The 14,491-nt window shown below is 46.0% G+C and overlaps 1 protein-coding gene across 1 annotated transcript; it reads left to right on the top strand.

Moving 5' to 3' along the window:
* Positions 1 to 5,659: 5,659 nt before the first annotated feature.
* On the top strand, positions 5,660 to 13,382 carry H3-3A (H3.3 histone A). Its single transcript, XM_084868611.1, has 4 exons — positions 5,660 to 5,777; positions 7,432 to 7,581; positions 8,819 to 8,972; positions 12,722 to 13,382. Exons 2-4 carry the CDS (start codon positions 7,454 to 7,456, stop codon positions 12,848 to 12,850), a joined length of 411 nt encoding a protein of 136 aa, XP_084724737.1. The 5' UTR covers positions 5,660 to 5,777; positions 7,432 to 7,453; the 3' UTR covers positions 12,851 to 13,382.
* Positions 13,383 to 14,491: the final 1,109 nt, after the last annotated feature.

Raw genomic sequence — 14,491 nt, 5'->3', positions numbered from 1 at the left:
AGAATCGCATCTCCACATCCCCTGCCTCTGGTTCCCAGGCCCAGTCCAGCCAGGCTCAGTACTCATTCTTCCTCCAAATTCAGAAAAAGGACAGGCACTCCGTGAATTCTCTCTCCTACATCTTTTTTTTTTTTTAATTTAAAAATATATATATATATTATTGATTTTTCACAGAGAGAAAGGGAGAGGGATAGAGAGCTAGAAACATCGATGAGAGAGAATCGTCCACCAGCTGCCTCCTGCACATCCCCTACTGGGGATGTGCCCGCAACCAAGGTACATGCCCTTGACTGGAATCGAACCTGGGACCTTTCAGTCCGCAGGCCGACGCTCTATCCGCTGAGCCACACCGGTTTGGCTCTCCTACATCTCAAGGGGACACCTTTCTCCCCACCTGACAGAAGAGGGAACTAAAGCTTGAGTCACACACACGGCCGGAAGAGGCAGGGCCAGGAGAGGAACCCAGGTCAGTCCGACTCCAAAGGTCACGTTCAATGCCACTTCCTCATTTTCCACACACACACACAAAAAAAATAGTATATGTTTTACAGACAAACAGAGGCTGTTGTCCATCCCCCCCACCTGGGCATTGGCCGGCTCTCAGTGTCTCTGTGATGGGCCGCAGTGGGCCTGCTGGGTTATAGAGGGGGGAGATAAGTGTACTGAGGCCACGGGGTCATGGGGTCCGGGGGCAAGGGGCAGACTCAGTGAGCACCAAAGCACCACTGAAGCAAGTCTTGCCTCATAAGGGTATCTCCAGCACAGAAGTTCTTCCATTGTAGACACAGCTGATCCTCACAGCCAATTGGCCTGGAGGTCAATTCCTCCCAGTGATACCAACAACAATCACGGCTTAACTATCAATACAACAAGACTGTGCACACAGCCCACAAGGAGTGCACCACAAGTGTCCACCTCAGGTAACTGGGGAGGCTGAGCCACTGGGCCCTGCTAGGACACCTCGCACACAAAGCCACTCTATCAACTCATGGAAACAGCCAAAATGCAGAGACAAAGAAACAGGTCACAAATGAAAGAAATGGAGGAAAGTAAACAACTGGATATAGAGTTCAAAACCACAGATATAAGGTTTTTCAAAAATTTTCTAGAAAAGGCCGATAAATTTAGCAAGACCCTGGAGGATATGAAAAAGTACCAACTAGAAATTAAGCATACTACTCACTGAAATAAAAAATAATATTCAGAGATCCAACAGCAGCCTAGAGGATCACAAGAATCAAGTCAAAGATGTGAAATACAAGGAAGCAAAAAAACACCCAACCAGAAAAGCAAAAAGCAAAAAGAATCCAAAAATATGAAGATAGTGTAAGGAGCCTCTGGGACAACTTCCATCGTACCAACATCAGAATTATGGGGGTTCCAGAAGAAGAGAGAGAGCAGGATATTGAAGGCTTATTTGAAGAAATCAATGACAGAAAACTTCCCCCACCTGGTGAAAGAAATAGACTTACAAGTTCAGGGAGTGCATAGAACCCCAACCAAAAGGAATCCAAAGAGGACCACAATAAGACACATCATAATTAAAATGCCAAGAGCAAAAATCAAAGAGAGAATTTTAAAAGCAGCAAGAGAAAAACAGTCAGTTACCTACAAGGGAGCACCCGTATAATTGTCAGCTGATTTCTCAACAGAAACTATGCAGGCCAGATGGGAGTGGCAAAGTGATGAGAAGCAAGAACGTACAACCAAGATTACTCTACCCAGCAAAGCTATCATTCAGAATTGAAGGTGAGATAAAGAGCTTCACAGACAAGAAAAAGAGCTAAAGGAGTTCATCACCACCAAACCAGGATTACATGAAATGCTGGAGGGTATTCTTTAAGAAGAGGAAGAAGAAAAAGGTAAAGATAAAAATTATGAACAACAAATACATATATATCAAGTGAATCTAAAATTCAAGTGAATAAAAAATCTGATTAACAGAATAATCTGGTGAATAGAATAGAATCAGGGGCGTAGAAAGGGGTGTGGATCTGGGGGGGGAGGGGAAGAGGTGTGGGGAATGAGGGGAGAGACTAGAAAAAAATCATACACCTTGGATGAGGACAGTGGGGGCGGGTAAGGGCATGGGTGGGGTGGGAACCGGGTGGAGGGGAGCTATGGAGGGAAAAAAGAGGAACAACTGTAATAATCTGAACAATAAAGATTTAATAAAAATTAAAAAAGAAACCATCCCGGTGTAGAAATACTACTAGTGGACAGTTTCTCCAGCATTTACCAAAATAAATTCACAATTTTATATCTTACTTTCTCCAATCAACATTGCATCAAAAAAAATATATTTCTAATAAACATTTTTAAAGATGTTTATGGGAACATAATACTTTATTCAGGAGATTACTACAATACATTAATCATATTTCTGTTTATTTGTAATTTTCACTGATATTAATAAATCTGCAATAAAGATCATTATATATGTAGTTTTTGCTTTTCCTTAGTTTAAATTCTCACAGTTGAATTATGGGCTCAGAGTATGAACATGCTTACTATTCTTGGTATGTATTGCAAACTGCTTTCCCAAAAGTTGTACCAACAAAACAAAAAACAAAAAAGAGAGAGAAAAAAAAGTTGTACCAGCAAGCACCACCATCAACACCATCTGAGTGTGTCTGTTCCATGTACCTCATCACCAACAGCAAACCAAATGCGTTGAGGTGAAGATCTGAAATTATTCTTGTAACAGTTTCATTGAACAATGCCTCCCCCCCCCCATTTTAGTAGGTCAAGTACAGAATTAAAATGGATAATATGGAATTGAAAAAAAAATGAATTTAAAGACAAACATGATAGATTTAAACCAACTTGATAAAAGTTGGGTGATGTGATAGTGGGCATAGGGTTTGCATTTGACATTACGTAATAAATGGCGCTTTTACAATCTTTCCCATTGTACGTTTTTCACTCTTTCTTACAAAGAAATCTAAATTAGTGACCGTTAATTGTTTTCTGGTAGGGGGAAAAATGTCTTAACTTAAAAGCTTTTGGTCCCATCCTCTCCTTTTTAATTTTGTTTGTTGTTGTTAATCCTCACCTGGGGATATTTTTCCACTGAATTTTAGGGAGAGTAGAAGAGAGAGGGAAGAGACAGAGAGAGAAACATCAATGGGAGAGAAACACACCCACTGGCTGTCTCCTGCAGGAACCCTGACCAGAGCCCAGGCTGGGGAAGAGTTTGCAACCAACGTACATGCCCTTGACCGGAATCAAACCCAGGACCCTTTGGTCTCCAGGCCATCACTATCCACTGAGCCAAACTGGCTAGGGCTCCCTTTTTATTTTTTAAATTCCAAAATTTGAGGCCAGTATTAGCTCGAGTTCTAGAAGTAGAGCCAATTCAGAACTGACCCCGGTGCCTCTTTAAAATCTTTTTTCTGCCCCCACTGGAGGTTTGCAGGAGGCAGCTGATTGATGTTTCTCTCTGATCGATGTTTCTAACTCTATCCCTCTCCCTTCCTCTCTGCAAAAAATCAATAAAATATATTTTAAAAAATAAATAAAATAGCCGGGACCGGTTTGGCTCAGTGGATAGAGCGTCGGACTGAAAGGTCCCGGGTTCGATTCCGGGCAAGGGCATGTACCTTGGTTGCGGGCATATCCCTGGTGCAGGGTGTGCAAGAGGCAGCTGATCGATGATTCTCTCTCATCGATGTTTCTAACTCTCTATCCCTCTCTCTTCCTCTCTGTGAAAAATCAATAAAATATATTTAAAAAAAAATAAAACAAAATCAAGTATTTTCCCCTAGCAGCTCTCCTCTCTCCTCCTCTGAACTCTGAAGTCCTCTGCCTCCCTCGCTCCAGTGTTTGCCTCCCACTCCAAAGGGCCTCCTTCCTATTTCCTCGTCCAAGTTCTGTTTCACCTCAAATAGTCTCTCCCTTTATTAGGAATATCTTTAAGCCAGAAAATCGGAGCGATAGAAAAATCTAGCCTATAGAGAGAACGTTACCCATGTCGTTTAGCATTTCTGGAAGACACGAGGCATTTTAACTGATGGAGAGCAGCCTTCCTGGATAAACCCAACAAATATTTGGGTTTTGGGGACTCTTGGTCTGAATGATGGCATCCCGGAGCTGGCCGCTGAGCCTGGGCTGTTTTGCGAATGTGCTGCGCAGATAAGCAAGCAGACTGCCTGCCTGCGCTCCCGCACTTAACTCTCATGAAATAATAATGAGGCAGGAGGCCTGGGTGTTCGGATTGTTTGTTTTCTCCTGGGGCTGCTGCTTCTCACTTCACTTAGGCGACCTTGGGCAAATCTATGCCCTCCCTCATCTCCATAGACCCGTGTCCGGATGATGGTTACGACTAAGAGGCTTCCTGAGATCTTCAGATGACCCATGGTGCCTGCCCTTCATCCTTGAACTGTGTCTCCGTCCGCTATCCTATGGGTTGCCTGCAGGACCCGTCTCCTGAAAACCTGCACACACGCAGCTGTCAGTGCCATCTGCGGACTGACCGCTCCCATCTTCCGGGCCCGCGAACTGATAACGTGGATAACTTGAGCTGTCAAGTCTGCTCCCCAGGCTGCTGAGAACTGGCGAAGGGGGAAACGCAACAATCCCTAAAAACTCATGTGCTTTTTCTCTCTGCCGCTTTCTGCCGCCTCCAAACCGTGCAGAAGGCGCTGGCACTGTATTACCCGGATGGGGCAGCAGCTCAGACCGAGCACGACCGAGGCCGTGCAAAGCCCAGCTGGCTGGGAGGACCAGCCGCGGGGCTGGCGGGCGGGCCCTGGTGCAGGGAGCTGGCCACATTGTCTCACAGGCTGATCAACTACAGCCATCTTGCATCAGGGCACCGGCCCAGCAAGACGGCGAGCCAGTCAGCCAGCCCGATCCCCCTGGGCCTGGGAGATGCCACCTGCGAGGGGGCTGGCAGTGCCCGGGGGGCCGAGCCGTGCGGAACCACCCGATCGCCGGGCGGCCCGCTTCGGCCGGGGCCGGGGTCTGAGCGGATCAAGTTGTCTGCGGACGGACAGCAGCCCGAGCGGCCCGAGCCGAACGAACGCGGGAGCGGGGCCGCAGACTCCGGTTTGCAAGCTTCCCGCCGGGGACGCTTCCCCGCGGGGGCGCGGCGACCCGGCCGGGCCGCGTCCTCCACCAGCTCCCCGCGCCGTCCGGGCGCCTCGGGGGCGCGCGCCGGAGCGGGAGCGGGAGCGGGAGCGGGGGCGCCCCGCCTCCTCCCGCCGTGGCCCCAGACGCCCGCAGACCGGGCGTTCCCCCGCCGGGCCGCCTCCAGCCACCCCCCTCCCGCTCCCTCCCTCCCTCCCGGCGCCCCAAACCGGGGCTTCGCGGTTTCGGTGATGACGTGTGCGCACGGAGCCCGGAGGGAGTGCGGGGGGTGGGGGGGTCCCCGGGGCGCGGGACGGAGGGAGGGAGGGAGCCCCGGGACGGGGGCGGCCATCGCGGCGGGAGCTTTTGTGTTTGTACACACAGCGCGGCGGCGGCGGCCGGGGGGACGGGGGAGGCAGCGCGCAGGCGCGGCGCCGGGGGAGGGGCGGGGCGAGCGCGCGCCAGCGAACGGGAGCGCGGGGGGCGGGGCTAGGGGCGGGACCGCGCCTTCCCTCCATTGTGTGTGATTGGCTGGCGCGCTACGCGGGGGGCGTGGCCGCGCGTGCCGAGAGGGGGGATAACCTCGGTGTCAGCCATCTTTCAATTGTGTTCGCAGCCGCCGCCGCCGCCGCCGCTCTCCCAACGCCTGCGCGCCGCCGCCGCCTCCAGCCTTCGCCGGGCTCCAGCCGAAGGAGAAGAAGGGGGGGGTGAGTTTCGCCGGGACCGAGCCCCGCGTTTCCCCGGGACCGAGCCTCCGGGCGGCGCGGGGAGAGGACTTCCCCCCCCGCCGCCTCAGCCCCTCCGGTTCGGCCCACAAACTTTTTGGCCCAGAAATGGAGGCGGTTTGAGGAGCGAGCGGCGGCTCCCCGGGCTGCTCGCCGCCTCAGCCCAGCGGCAGCCGCCACGGCCGCGGCGCCGAGCCTCCCCTCCGCCGCCGCCGCCGCCTCCGAGCGCCCTTTCTCCTCCGGGGCGAGCCGCCCGCCGGACCCCGGGCCCCGCCGCCGCCGCCCGCGCCCCGCGCCCCGGTTTTCGGGCGGGAAACGCGGGGAAACGGCCGCGGCCGCGGGGGCCACGGGCTGCCCGCGCCGCCGCCTCCCCGCAGTTGTTGCCGAGCTTCACCATCTTGTCTCCCTTCTCTCTGCTCGCCGACCGACCATATTTCTTTTTCTCTTTTCCCTCCCTCCCCCCCTCTCGTTCCTCTCTGTTCCCCATTTCAGAAAAAAAAGGAGGAAAATTCTTAGAAGAGGGACATTTAAAAAAAATTTTTTTTTAATTTTATGACCTTTTTTTTTGAAAAAGCGGAAACTTGATGCATCTGAAATGCTAAAAAAAAAAACACAAAAAAAAACTTTTGCATTTTGGAGGGCGGCACGTGGCGGGGGATCCAGGGGATCGGGGTATTTCGGAGCGTTTTGGTGTGTTGTTTTGTGTTTTGTTTTTTTTGTGTGTGTTTTGTGTGTGTGTGTTGTTTTTTTTTTGTCTCCGAGGAAGGGGAACTGGAGACGTTTGGCGATTGGTTTTCCATCGGGTTCGGGTCTCGCGGCCGAGTTGTCGGGGCGCGGGGGGGCGGGGGACCCCCGAAGGAGCCAAAAGTTTGGGTGCCGCCGGGGTGGGCCTTGGAGCCGGGGAGCGGGCGCCCTTTTTTTTTTTTTTTTTTTTTCCCTCTCTCTCTCTCTTTTTTTTAAATTTTCCTTTCCATCGCGAAGCCTGGTTGGCCCGGAGGACGGTGCTTTGTAGGAGGCTGGCTGGCTGCTTTTTTTTTTTTCTTTTCCTTTTTCCCAGACGCCTTTTGGCCATTTTAGAACGAGGGGGTTTGATGCTCCAGCGGGAGCGCGCCCCGATATTTACGGCGATTTATCAACCGCCAGACGCCGGGGCGGGGGGGGGGGGGGGGTCGCCGCTGGAAAAACCTCTTTTTTTTTAATTTATTTATTTTTCTACAGTAATTGGACTCGGCCTTTCTCTCCCTGGTTTGTGGACCGAATGTTTTGCAGGCTTTTCTCATTTCTGCCGTAATTAATGGGCTTGGGAGCCAAGGCTCGTTAGGCGTCTTTTTTTTGTTTCCGTCGCTCCGGGTTTTGTGGCTTTTTTAATTATTATTATTATTTTATTTATATATAATTTTTTTTTGGAGAGGTGATGGGTGTGTGTTGGTCCTAATTTTGTAGATCCCGCAGTTTGTTTTGGTGGTGAACGTGTAAGCTGCACCTTTTCGAATTATATAACGTTACCGACATAATTTTTTTTTAATGCTGATCATATTTCCAGATTTTTTTTTTCCCCCCCGGTGGTTGGGGGTGGGGTTGGGAAACTTGGGTGTCCGGGGTACGTGGTGATTCCTGGTTTTCTGGCGCCGGTAGGTACGTGAAGAGGTCTCTGTACCATGGCTCGTACCAAGCAGACTGCCCGCAAATCGACCGGGGGCAAAGCCCCGCGGAAGCAGCTGGCTACCAAAGCCGCTCGAAAGAGTGCGCCCTCCACTGGAGGGGTGAAGAAACCCCATCGTTACAGGTATCAAAATAAAGGAAATAAATGATGGCCAGGTCGGGGAGGCAGGCTATCAGATCATAACAGGAATTGGGGGGAGGGGAAGGAGGGGGAGGCCCATCTACACACATTTTTTTTTTTTTTTTGCCGCGTCAAAAAGAAAAAGAATAGGATAGTCCCAAAGCGCATTATCTACATAATCTAATAAAAAGAGGTATAATCAAACTTTTGCTTTAAAGGAACCATTTTTTCCTCTTTTGTATATTTGCTAATACTTGAAAATTTACATAAAATTTAGTGTTCGGCTTTATGGGGACCATGTTTAATTTTTAAGCCACAATCGTACCCATAACCCAAAGGAGACCTATTACATCACTAATAAAGTTGATGGGCTAACAGTTTAGCTTTTAGTAATAGATATTTTTTTAAATAGTAGGGTGTTAATTGACACATTTTGAGAATAGCCTTGCTTTTGGCAAAGTAACAATAACTTAACCAAGATTGGGGTCGTTTTTTAGTCCATTTCCTATCCCTCATTTACTTGAATTTGCTTATGTTCTGTTAATGCCTTTGGTTTTGAACTGCCCTGAGCAGTGTTATTAAAGGCTCTGCCATTAGAGGGCAGAAGAGGCCCTTACTGAGGTAGCCTGTGGGGGAGGGGGGGAAATAAAAGCTCATGCAGTGGAAGAAATCAGTCAGAATTGAGGTAATTTTTTATGACAGATACTTATTAAAAACAAAAACAAACACAGCACCTCCCACAGATAGCTGCACAATCTAGGATTATAGAGGATGGGCAGTGACCAAGTAAAGGTATTCTTGGAAGTCTGAGTTAATGCCAGGAGTGTGTTATTAAATGAAGCCTCTTGGGTCTGATAGAAGAATAGAGGGTGTGGGTAGGGAGGAGAGTTGCCAGATTGAGAAGAATCTGAAGAGTGAACAATTCTGGCTTCTTTGTTAGTGGCCCTCAGACCTTCCTAAGCTGTCATTGTAACGGAAATAGTGATGTATATGTTAAAGATGAATAATTGGCGTTTTGATAAACCCCCTGCCAGGATTCTAATATGCTTTTTGCTTTAAAGATATTGTTACAGACTTTTTAATATTCGGGTTATAAATTGGTAAGTGAGATTTAATACAGAAGTTGAGAATTGGGTGGTTTGGGTTTTTTGAGGAGGAAAGACTGACTACTTACTGTTTAAGGTTTTTTTATGTATCCGGTAACCATTTTAAGTTAAAAAATTTTTTTCTTCTTCTTAAGGCCCGGTACCGTGGCACTTCGTGAAATTAGGCGTTATCAGAAGTCCACTGAGCTTCTGATTCGCAAACTTCCCTTCCAGCGTCTGGTGCGAGAAATTGCTCAGGACTTCAAAACAGACCTGCGCTTCCAAAGTGCAGCGATCGGTGCTTTGCAGGTAAGATGGCAGCCGGGAGGCAGGCTCCAAAAGAGTTGGGGGTGTGAGATCATCACAGGCCTGGTTTTCATTGCTGAGCTGTCAGAAAGGTTAAGTTGCTCTAGGTCCGTGGTCGTGGTCGGCAGAGTGTGGCTCTTCCACAAAATACCATGGCCTGCGCGAGTCTGTTTTGAAGTGGCGTTAGAAGAAGTTTAAGTTTAAAAAATTTGGCTCTCCAAAGAAAGTTCAATCCTTGTTCTGTTGATATTTCGACCACTGCTCTAGGTCATTCAAACAATGTAATTTGAACCCGTTAGACTCCAAAGCCTGGTGTGCATTTTAAAATGTGTGATGCAGCACTGAAGGCAGTGGTTGGGGGAAAGGCGCCCTCGGGGTTGGCTTGTTGATGGATGCTTAGGACAGTGAGACATGGTCTGCGGGCAGGTAGTTTGGAGGTGCTGCTGAAAGGGAAGGTGAGGATAAACGTCTTGCTGGTACTGAAGAGGCAGGTGGAAGTGGAGAGAGCATACTAGCCAGGATGGGACTCAGTACAGAGGATGTGTGGTGAGGCAGGAGAAACGGAGTGTGGGTTAGGGTTGGCAGTGGGGAGAGGGTGCGCTTGAAGACACCAGCTTGTAAGGAACCAGGATTTGAAGACGTGTCCTTTGCTGAGGAGATTAAGGATTTCAACTTAAATGGGAAGCATATTAAACTTAATCGGCCCAGTGTGTCAGAACTTTGAGAAATGCTATTTTAGGGATGGTTATGTATTTGAAATATTTGTGGTTTATGCTGAGATTGAATTTGAAATGCCCACAATAATTTGATTAGGGACATGGGAATAAACGTCATTTAAGTAACCCTGTTTTCTATTATGTGTTTGACATTCTTCAGATCAGTGTGTTTCAGAAACCATAAAACTGCCTCTTCGAAGGGCATAGGGTTGGCGATGGTTAAAATGCAGATTGCTAGGCACCACCACAGATCAGAATCTGAATCTCTGGGAAGGAAGGGTCTAGAGTCTACATGCCCGCCATTGGGAGATTTGCCAGGCTGCTGTTGCTGTGCCAGGCTTCTGCTTTATAAGAGAAGGATGTGATAGGTGGATTCTGCACTGAAGTGTAATTGGTTGAGCTGTTTCTATGGTTAGTCTGAACTGCATTTGATTGGTGCGTTCCAGGCGTGGGCAGCAATTAATTGTCAATGAATTGAAATTTCAAACTACCAGAATCTTCCGGGGCTGTTACTTAAGACTTTATTTTCTGTTTTCAGCACTGATCATCTTCAGGCCCTGTTTCATTTATTATTGCCGTTGCAAATCACAATTTCCCCACCATCTTAATACAGAGATATTACTAAGAATCTTAGCATTGATTCAGAGCTGCTACTTTTATTTTCTAGTTAGAGTTAACAGGACTGTGCTTTTTGAGAACATAAATTATACTTGAAAATTCAACATTTTAAGTTTGTCAGTGATGTAGAGACATAAATTGAGATTGAATTCCATGAGTAAACTTCCATTGTTACTGAGTTTAAATGTCAGTATTCAGCCTTGTAAATTAAGATTACTAAACAATCTGGATAAAAAGACTATTGTCTTTAAAAATGCATGTGTAAACTTTTATTGTTGCTGTTAAGTATAGTTGTATTGGTTTTGATGAAATGTCCACCTCTGCTGCCCATAATCTAGTATTAGATCATTCTTATTTTTATTGGCAAGTAATCTTGATTACAGGTTTTTATTTTATATATGCACTACAGTTCTCTTAAAGATACAGAGATGGGAAATTTGCTAATAAAAATAGAGTAATAAAAAGAAAGCATTGGATTTACAAAGGTTTCTTTGTTTTTTGCTTCAGAATTAACATAATTTACAACTTTTCTAATACAACTAAATAAGGGTGGGAGGGTAGTTTAGTAAGGATGGTAGAAAAGTTAGTCTAGGTTTGCCATAGATATAATCAAAAATTGACTAACTTAAAACTTAGCCTTTAATGTCCGAGAGGTTGAACTAAGGTATTTTTACGTTAAAAACGGACACAGATTTGTTGAAATGGTGGGAGAGTAGGGCATTGGACAAGATTAACAATGAAGCCAGGTTGTAAGACGGGACTGAGCCCTGGCTGCCCTGTGGCCATCTGAGCAGTACAGGGGGAGGGAATCTAGTTAAGTAAATGGGCCCCCAATCACAGGGCCTGTTGGCCATGGAGCAGCTCAGACTACTGCTTTTTCTTCTTTTTGCAAAAGCATTCTAAATCTGCGTAATGCTGAGGTAAGGTGGGTAAACTTCGAACCTCCCAAGAGTAGGCCACAGAATGCTGTATTTTCCAAACTTCTTACCCATTTCTAGAATATCTCAAGAATAAATCCCTGAATATTAAAGACTTTTGCTATTAATACATTTTTTTGGAATGAGTTTGATATGAGGGACCCATTGTATAGAAAATATGCACATTTAAGTTAGGGTTAAATATAAAAATGCAGCAAATATTTATTACACATCTACTTAAGAGTGAGGCATTATGAGTATAAAATGAAATCCCTACTAAGTAAATGAAGGCCTTAAGAGTTGGCTGGTGCACAGGCTAATGGTGCCGAGGATGGAGCGATTCGAGGTTCCCTGCCCTGGGAGCCGGGCAAGAGCAGTGCCTGCCTGCTCCTTCCTGTGACGTCCTAAGGCAGCCTGAGAGGGCCCTGAGACTGGCTACGGTAACCAATGCTCAGAAAGATGTACGAAAGGGAAATTTGGGTGGAACTGGTTTTTATAGGAGAGATTAGGTTAAGCTCATAAAGGTGAAATATTTTTTGTTAGATGAAATAATGTAAACCATTTTAATTAAGTGTTGCTGTGTTAATGCTATTAAAAGCAGAATGTTTGTGGTTTTATTGCATAGTCAAAACTTTTGTAAAAGGCAAACCTGGCTATCCCATCTATGTGTCTTATGTGATGATATGGGGCTTGAACTGGGTTTGTTTTGTTTTAAATATATTTTTATTGATTTCAGAGAGGGAGAGAGAAATTGAAACATCAGTAAGGAGAGAGACTCACTGATCGGCTGCCTTCTGTACATCCCCTACTGGGGATTAAGCCTACAACCTGGGCATGTGCCCTTGCCTGGAATCAAACCTGGACCCTTCAGTCCGCAGACCCGGCGCTCTACCCACTGAGCCAACTTCTCAGACAGCTGTAAAGATGCACGAACATTTTGAGTTGAGTTTAAGTAGAAGCTCCCTTTCCCTCTTTGTATACTCAGTGTCAGTGAAGGATTCCCACAACTGGCAGTTCTTGAGTGATGGTAGGGATAAGAATATGCCTTCAAAGAATCTGAGCGTGTGATAGGAAAAGCCCAATGGGTCAGTATTCATGCCATATACTGGGGTGTATAGAGGGAGGTATGCTTGATAGGGGCGGGGTGCACATCTGCGAGGCAAAATAGGTCCTCGTGTGTGCTCTGGAACCTGTAGGACTCGGGTGGTACAGTTTGAGGTGTGAGAGGGAGGGCGTGAGATGGACACCCTTTGTCGGCTCTATTGCATTATGTGGCAAGGCACAGTTCAGACCTATCTTGGAGTGGGAGTGATTCAGAAAGAGACACTGCGGGAAGGAGTATTTGGATTGGTTATGGTTCCGTTTATAAGCTGCCTTTTAGCTTTGTCCCCTGAGTTTTAAATGTAAGCATTTGGTAAAATAGTTAACGTCTCTGAAGTATGTTTTGAAAGGGTAACATGGGAATACCATTAATATGTATATTTTTCCGTTCCTGTTGTAGGAGGCGAGTGAGGCCTATCTGGTTGGCCTTTTTGAAGACACCAACCTGTGTGCTATCCATGCCAAACGTGTAACAATTATGCCAAAAGACATCCAGCTAGCACGCCGCATACGTGGAGAACGTGCTTAAGATCCACTATGATGGAAAACATTTCATTCTTTTAAAAAATTTCTCTTCTTCCTGTTATTGGTAGTTCTGAACGTTAGTTTTTTTTTTTTGTTTTTTTTGTTTTTTTTTCCATGGGGTCAAAAGGTACCTAAGTATATGATTGCAAGTTGAAAATAGGGGACAGAAATCAGGTATTGGCAGTTTTTCCATTTTCATTTGTGTGTGGATTTTTTTAATATAAAAGCGGGGACATAAAGCATTAATGCAAGTCAAATGTTTCAGTGAACAAGTTTCAGCAGTTCAACTTTATAACAATATAAATAAACCTGTTAAATTTTTCTGGACTATGCCAGCATTTGGATTTTTTTAAAACAAGTAAATTTCTTATTGATGGCAACTAAATGGTGTTTGTAGCATTTTTATCATACAGTAGATTCCATCCATTCACTATACTTTTCTAACTTAGTTGTCCTACATGCAAGTACATGTTTTTAATGTTGTCTGTCTTCTGTGCTGTTCCTGTAAGTTTGCTATTAAAATACATTAAACTATACCTGTCTTTGGTCTTTATTATCAACTTACCCTTCCTTATAACTCACTTGAAATGTTCATATTCGAAGTAATTTTAGTATCGTTTTGTCAGCTTATATCTGAAACAGACGATTGAGAGGGAAAAGTATAATCCTTGCATAGTGAACCTTTTTGCCAAAACCAGATCCTAACTCTTGGATATGTTGTATTCTAAACCAGTAACTTTCAAACCTAGCCAGCTAACGGATCACATGGAAAGCGTGGAAGTCTGTAAGTAGTGAAAATACATTTATAGATACATAGTCCAGTCCAAAAATTTTAAGATGTTGTATATTAACCATGAAGTTATTAATCAAGCACCAATAGTTCTTAGGACTTTTAGCTGTGGGATGATAACCAACCTTTTAAGACCTATAACTCCTCCCTAATACTAACCGATAGTTGTAACACTAGCGTGTTCCATTTGTACTGGTGTTAGAGGAAGGGGAGAGAATCTACTGGCTGCTTCCTGGATGGCCCCTCCCTGGGAGTTGATCACAACCCAGGGATGTCCCCTGCCTGGCCACCTTTCAGTGCACGAGCCACACCAGCCAGGGCTGGCGGGTGTGAGTTAAGCTCCGGGAAGTGAAGTGAAATATTAAACAGCAATATACTAAGATCAGGCCCATGTCAAAGTGTAATGAGCTTATGTTCTTACTGGTTGTAAACTTCATAGCTATAATTTCATTTTTATATTGTTAGTTATAAAAGTCCCTTAGGATTCTGGAATATCTTTAGAGCCTACCATTTAGGGGTCTTAATGTGACCCCTTTGTATATGCTTCCACGGGTGGGCACTAGTAGAAGTATTAGCAAAATATCTAGTGTGTTCACTGCAGTGTAAGCTGAGCCAGTTGAATGGAATGGCCCCTGGTCATGAATACGGGAATGGGTGTCTCCAATAGGATTAGGAGAGTCACCTGCTAAAAGCTTGTAGACCAGGGCCTTGCCAATAGTCCTTGCTGCTCACTGTCCAGGTGTTACACAGTGACTCATCCATTACAAAAAGACGAAAAAGCTGGCAGAGTAGATGAACGTGGTACCAGAGCAACATGTTTGGTGAGTGTACTGAGCTTGTCTCCATAAACCATGG

Source organism: Pipistrellus hanaki (assembly GCF_964339955.1).
Source record: "Pipistrellus hanaki genome assembly, chromosome: 20".
Taxonomy (NCBI): domain Eukaryota; kingdom Metazoa; phylum Chordata; class Mammalia; order Chiroptera; family Vespertilionidae; genus Pipistrellus; species Pipistrellus hanaki.
Note: the sequence above shows the minus strand (reverse complement) of the source record. Positions and strands in the feature narration are given on the sequence as shown.

Bases quoted from the DNA above. Each gene is read 5' to 3' on its own strand.
- H3-3A (XM_084868611.1), top strand. From the start codon at position 7,454: ATGGCTCGTACCAAGCAGACTGCCCGCAAATCGACCGGGGGCAAAGCC. The intron at 7,582-8,818 runs GTATCAAAATAA...CTTCTTCTTAAG, and splicing joins AAGAAACCCCATCGTTACAG to GCCCGGTACCGTGGCACTTC. The intron at 8,973-12,721 runs GTAAGATGGCAG...TTCCTGTTGTAG, and splicing joins CAGCGATCGGTGCTTTGCAG to GAGGCGAGTGAGGCCTATCT.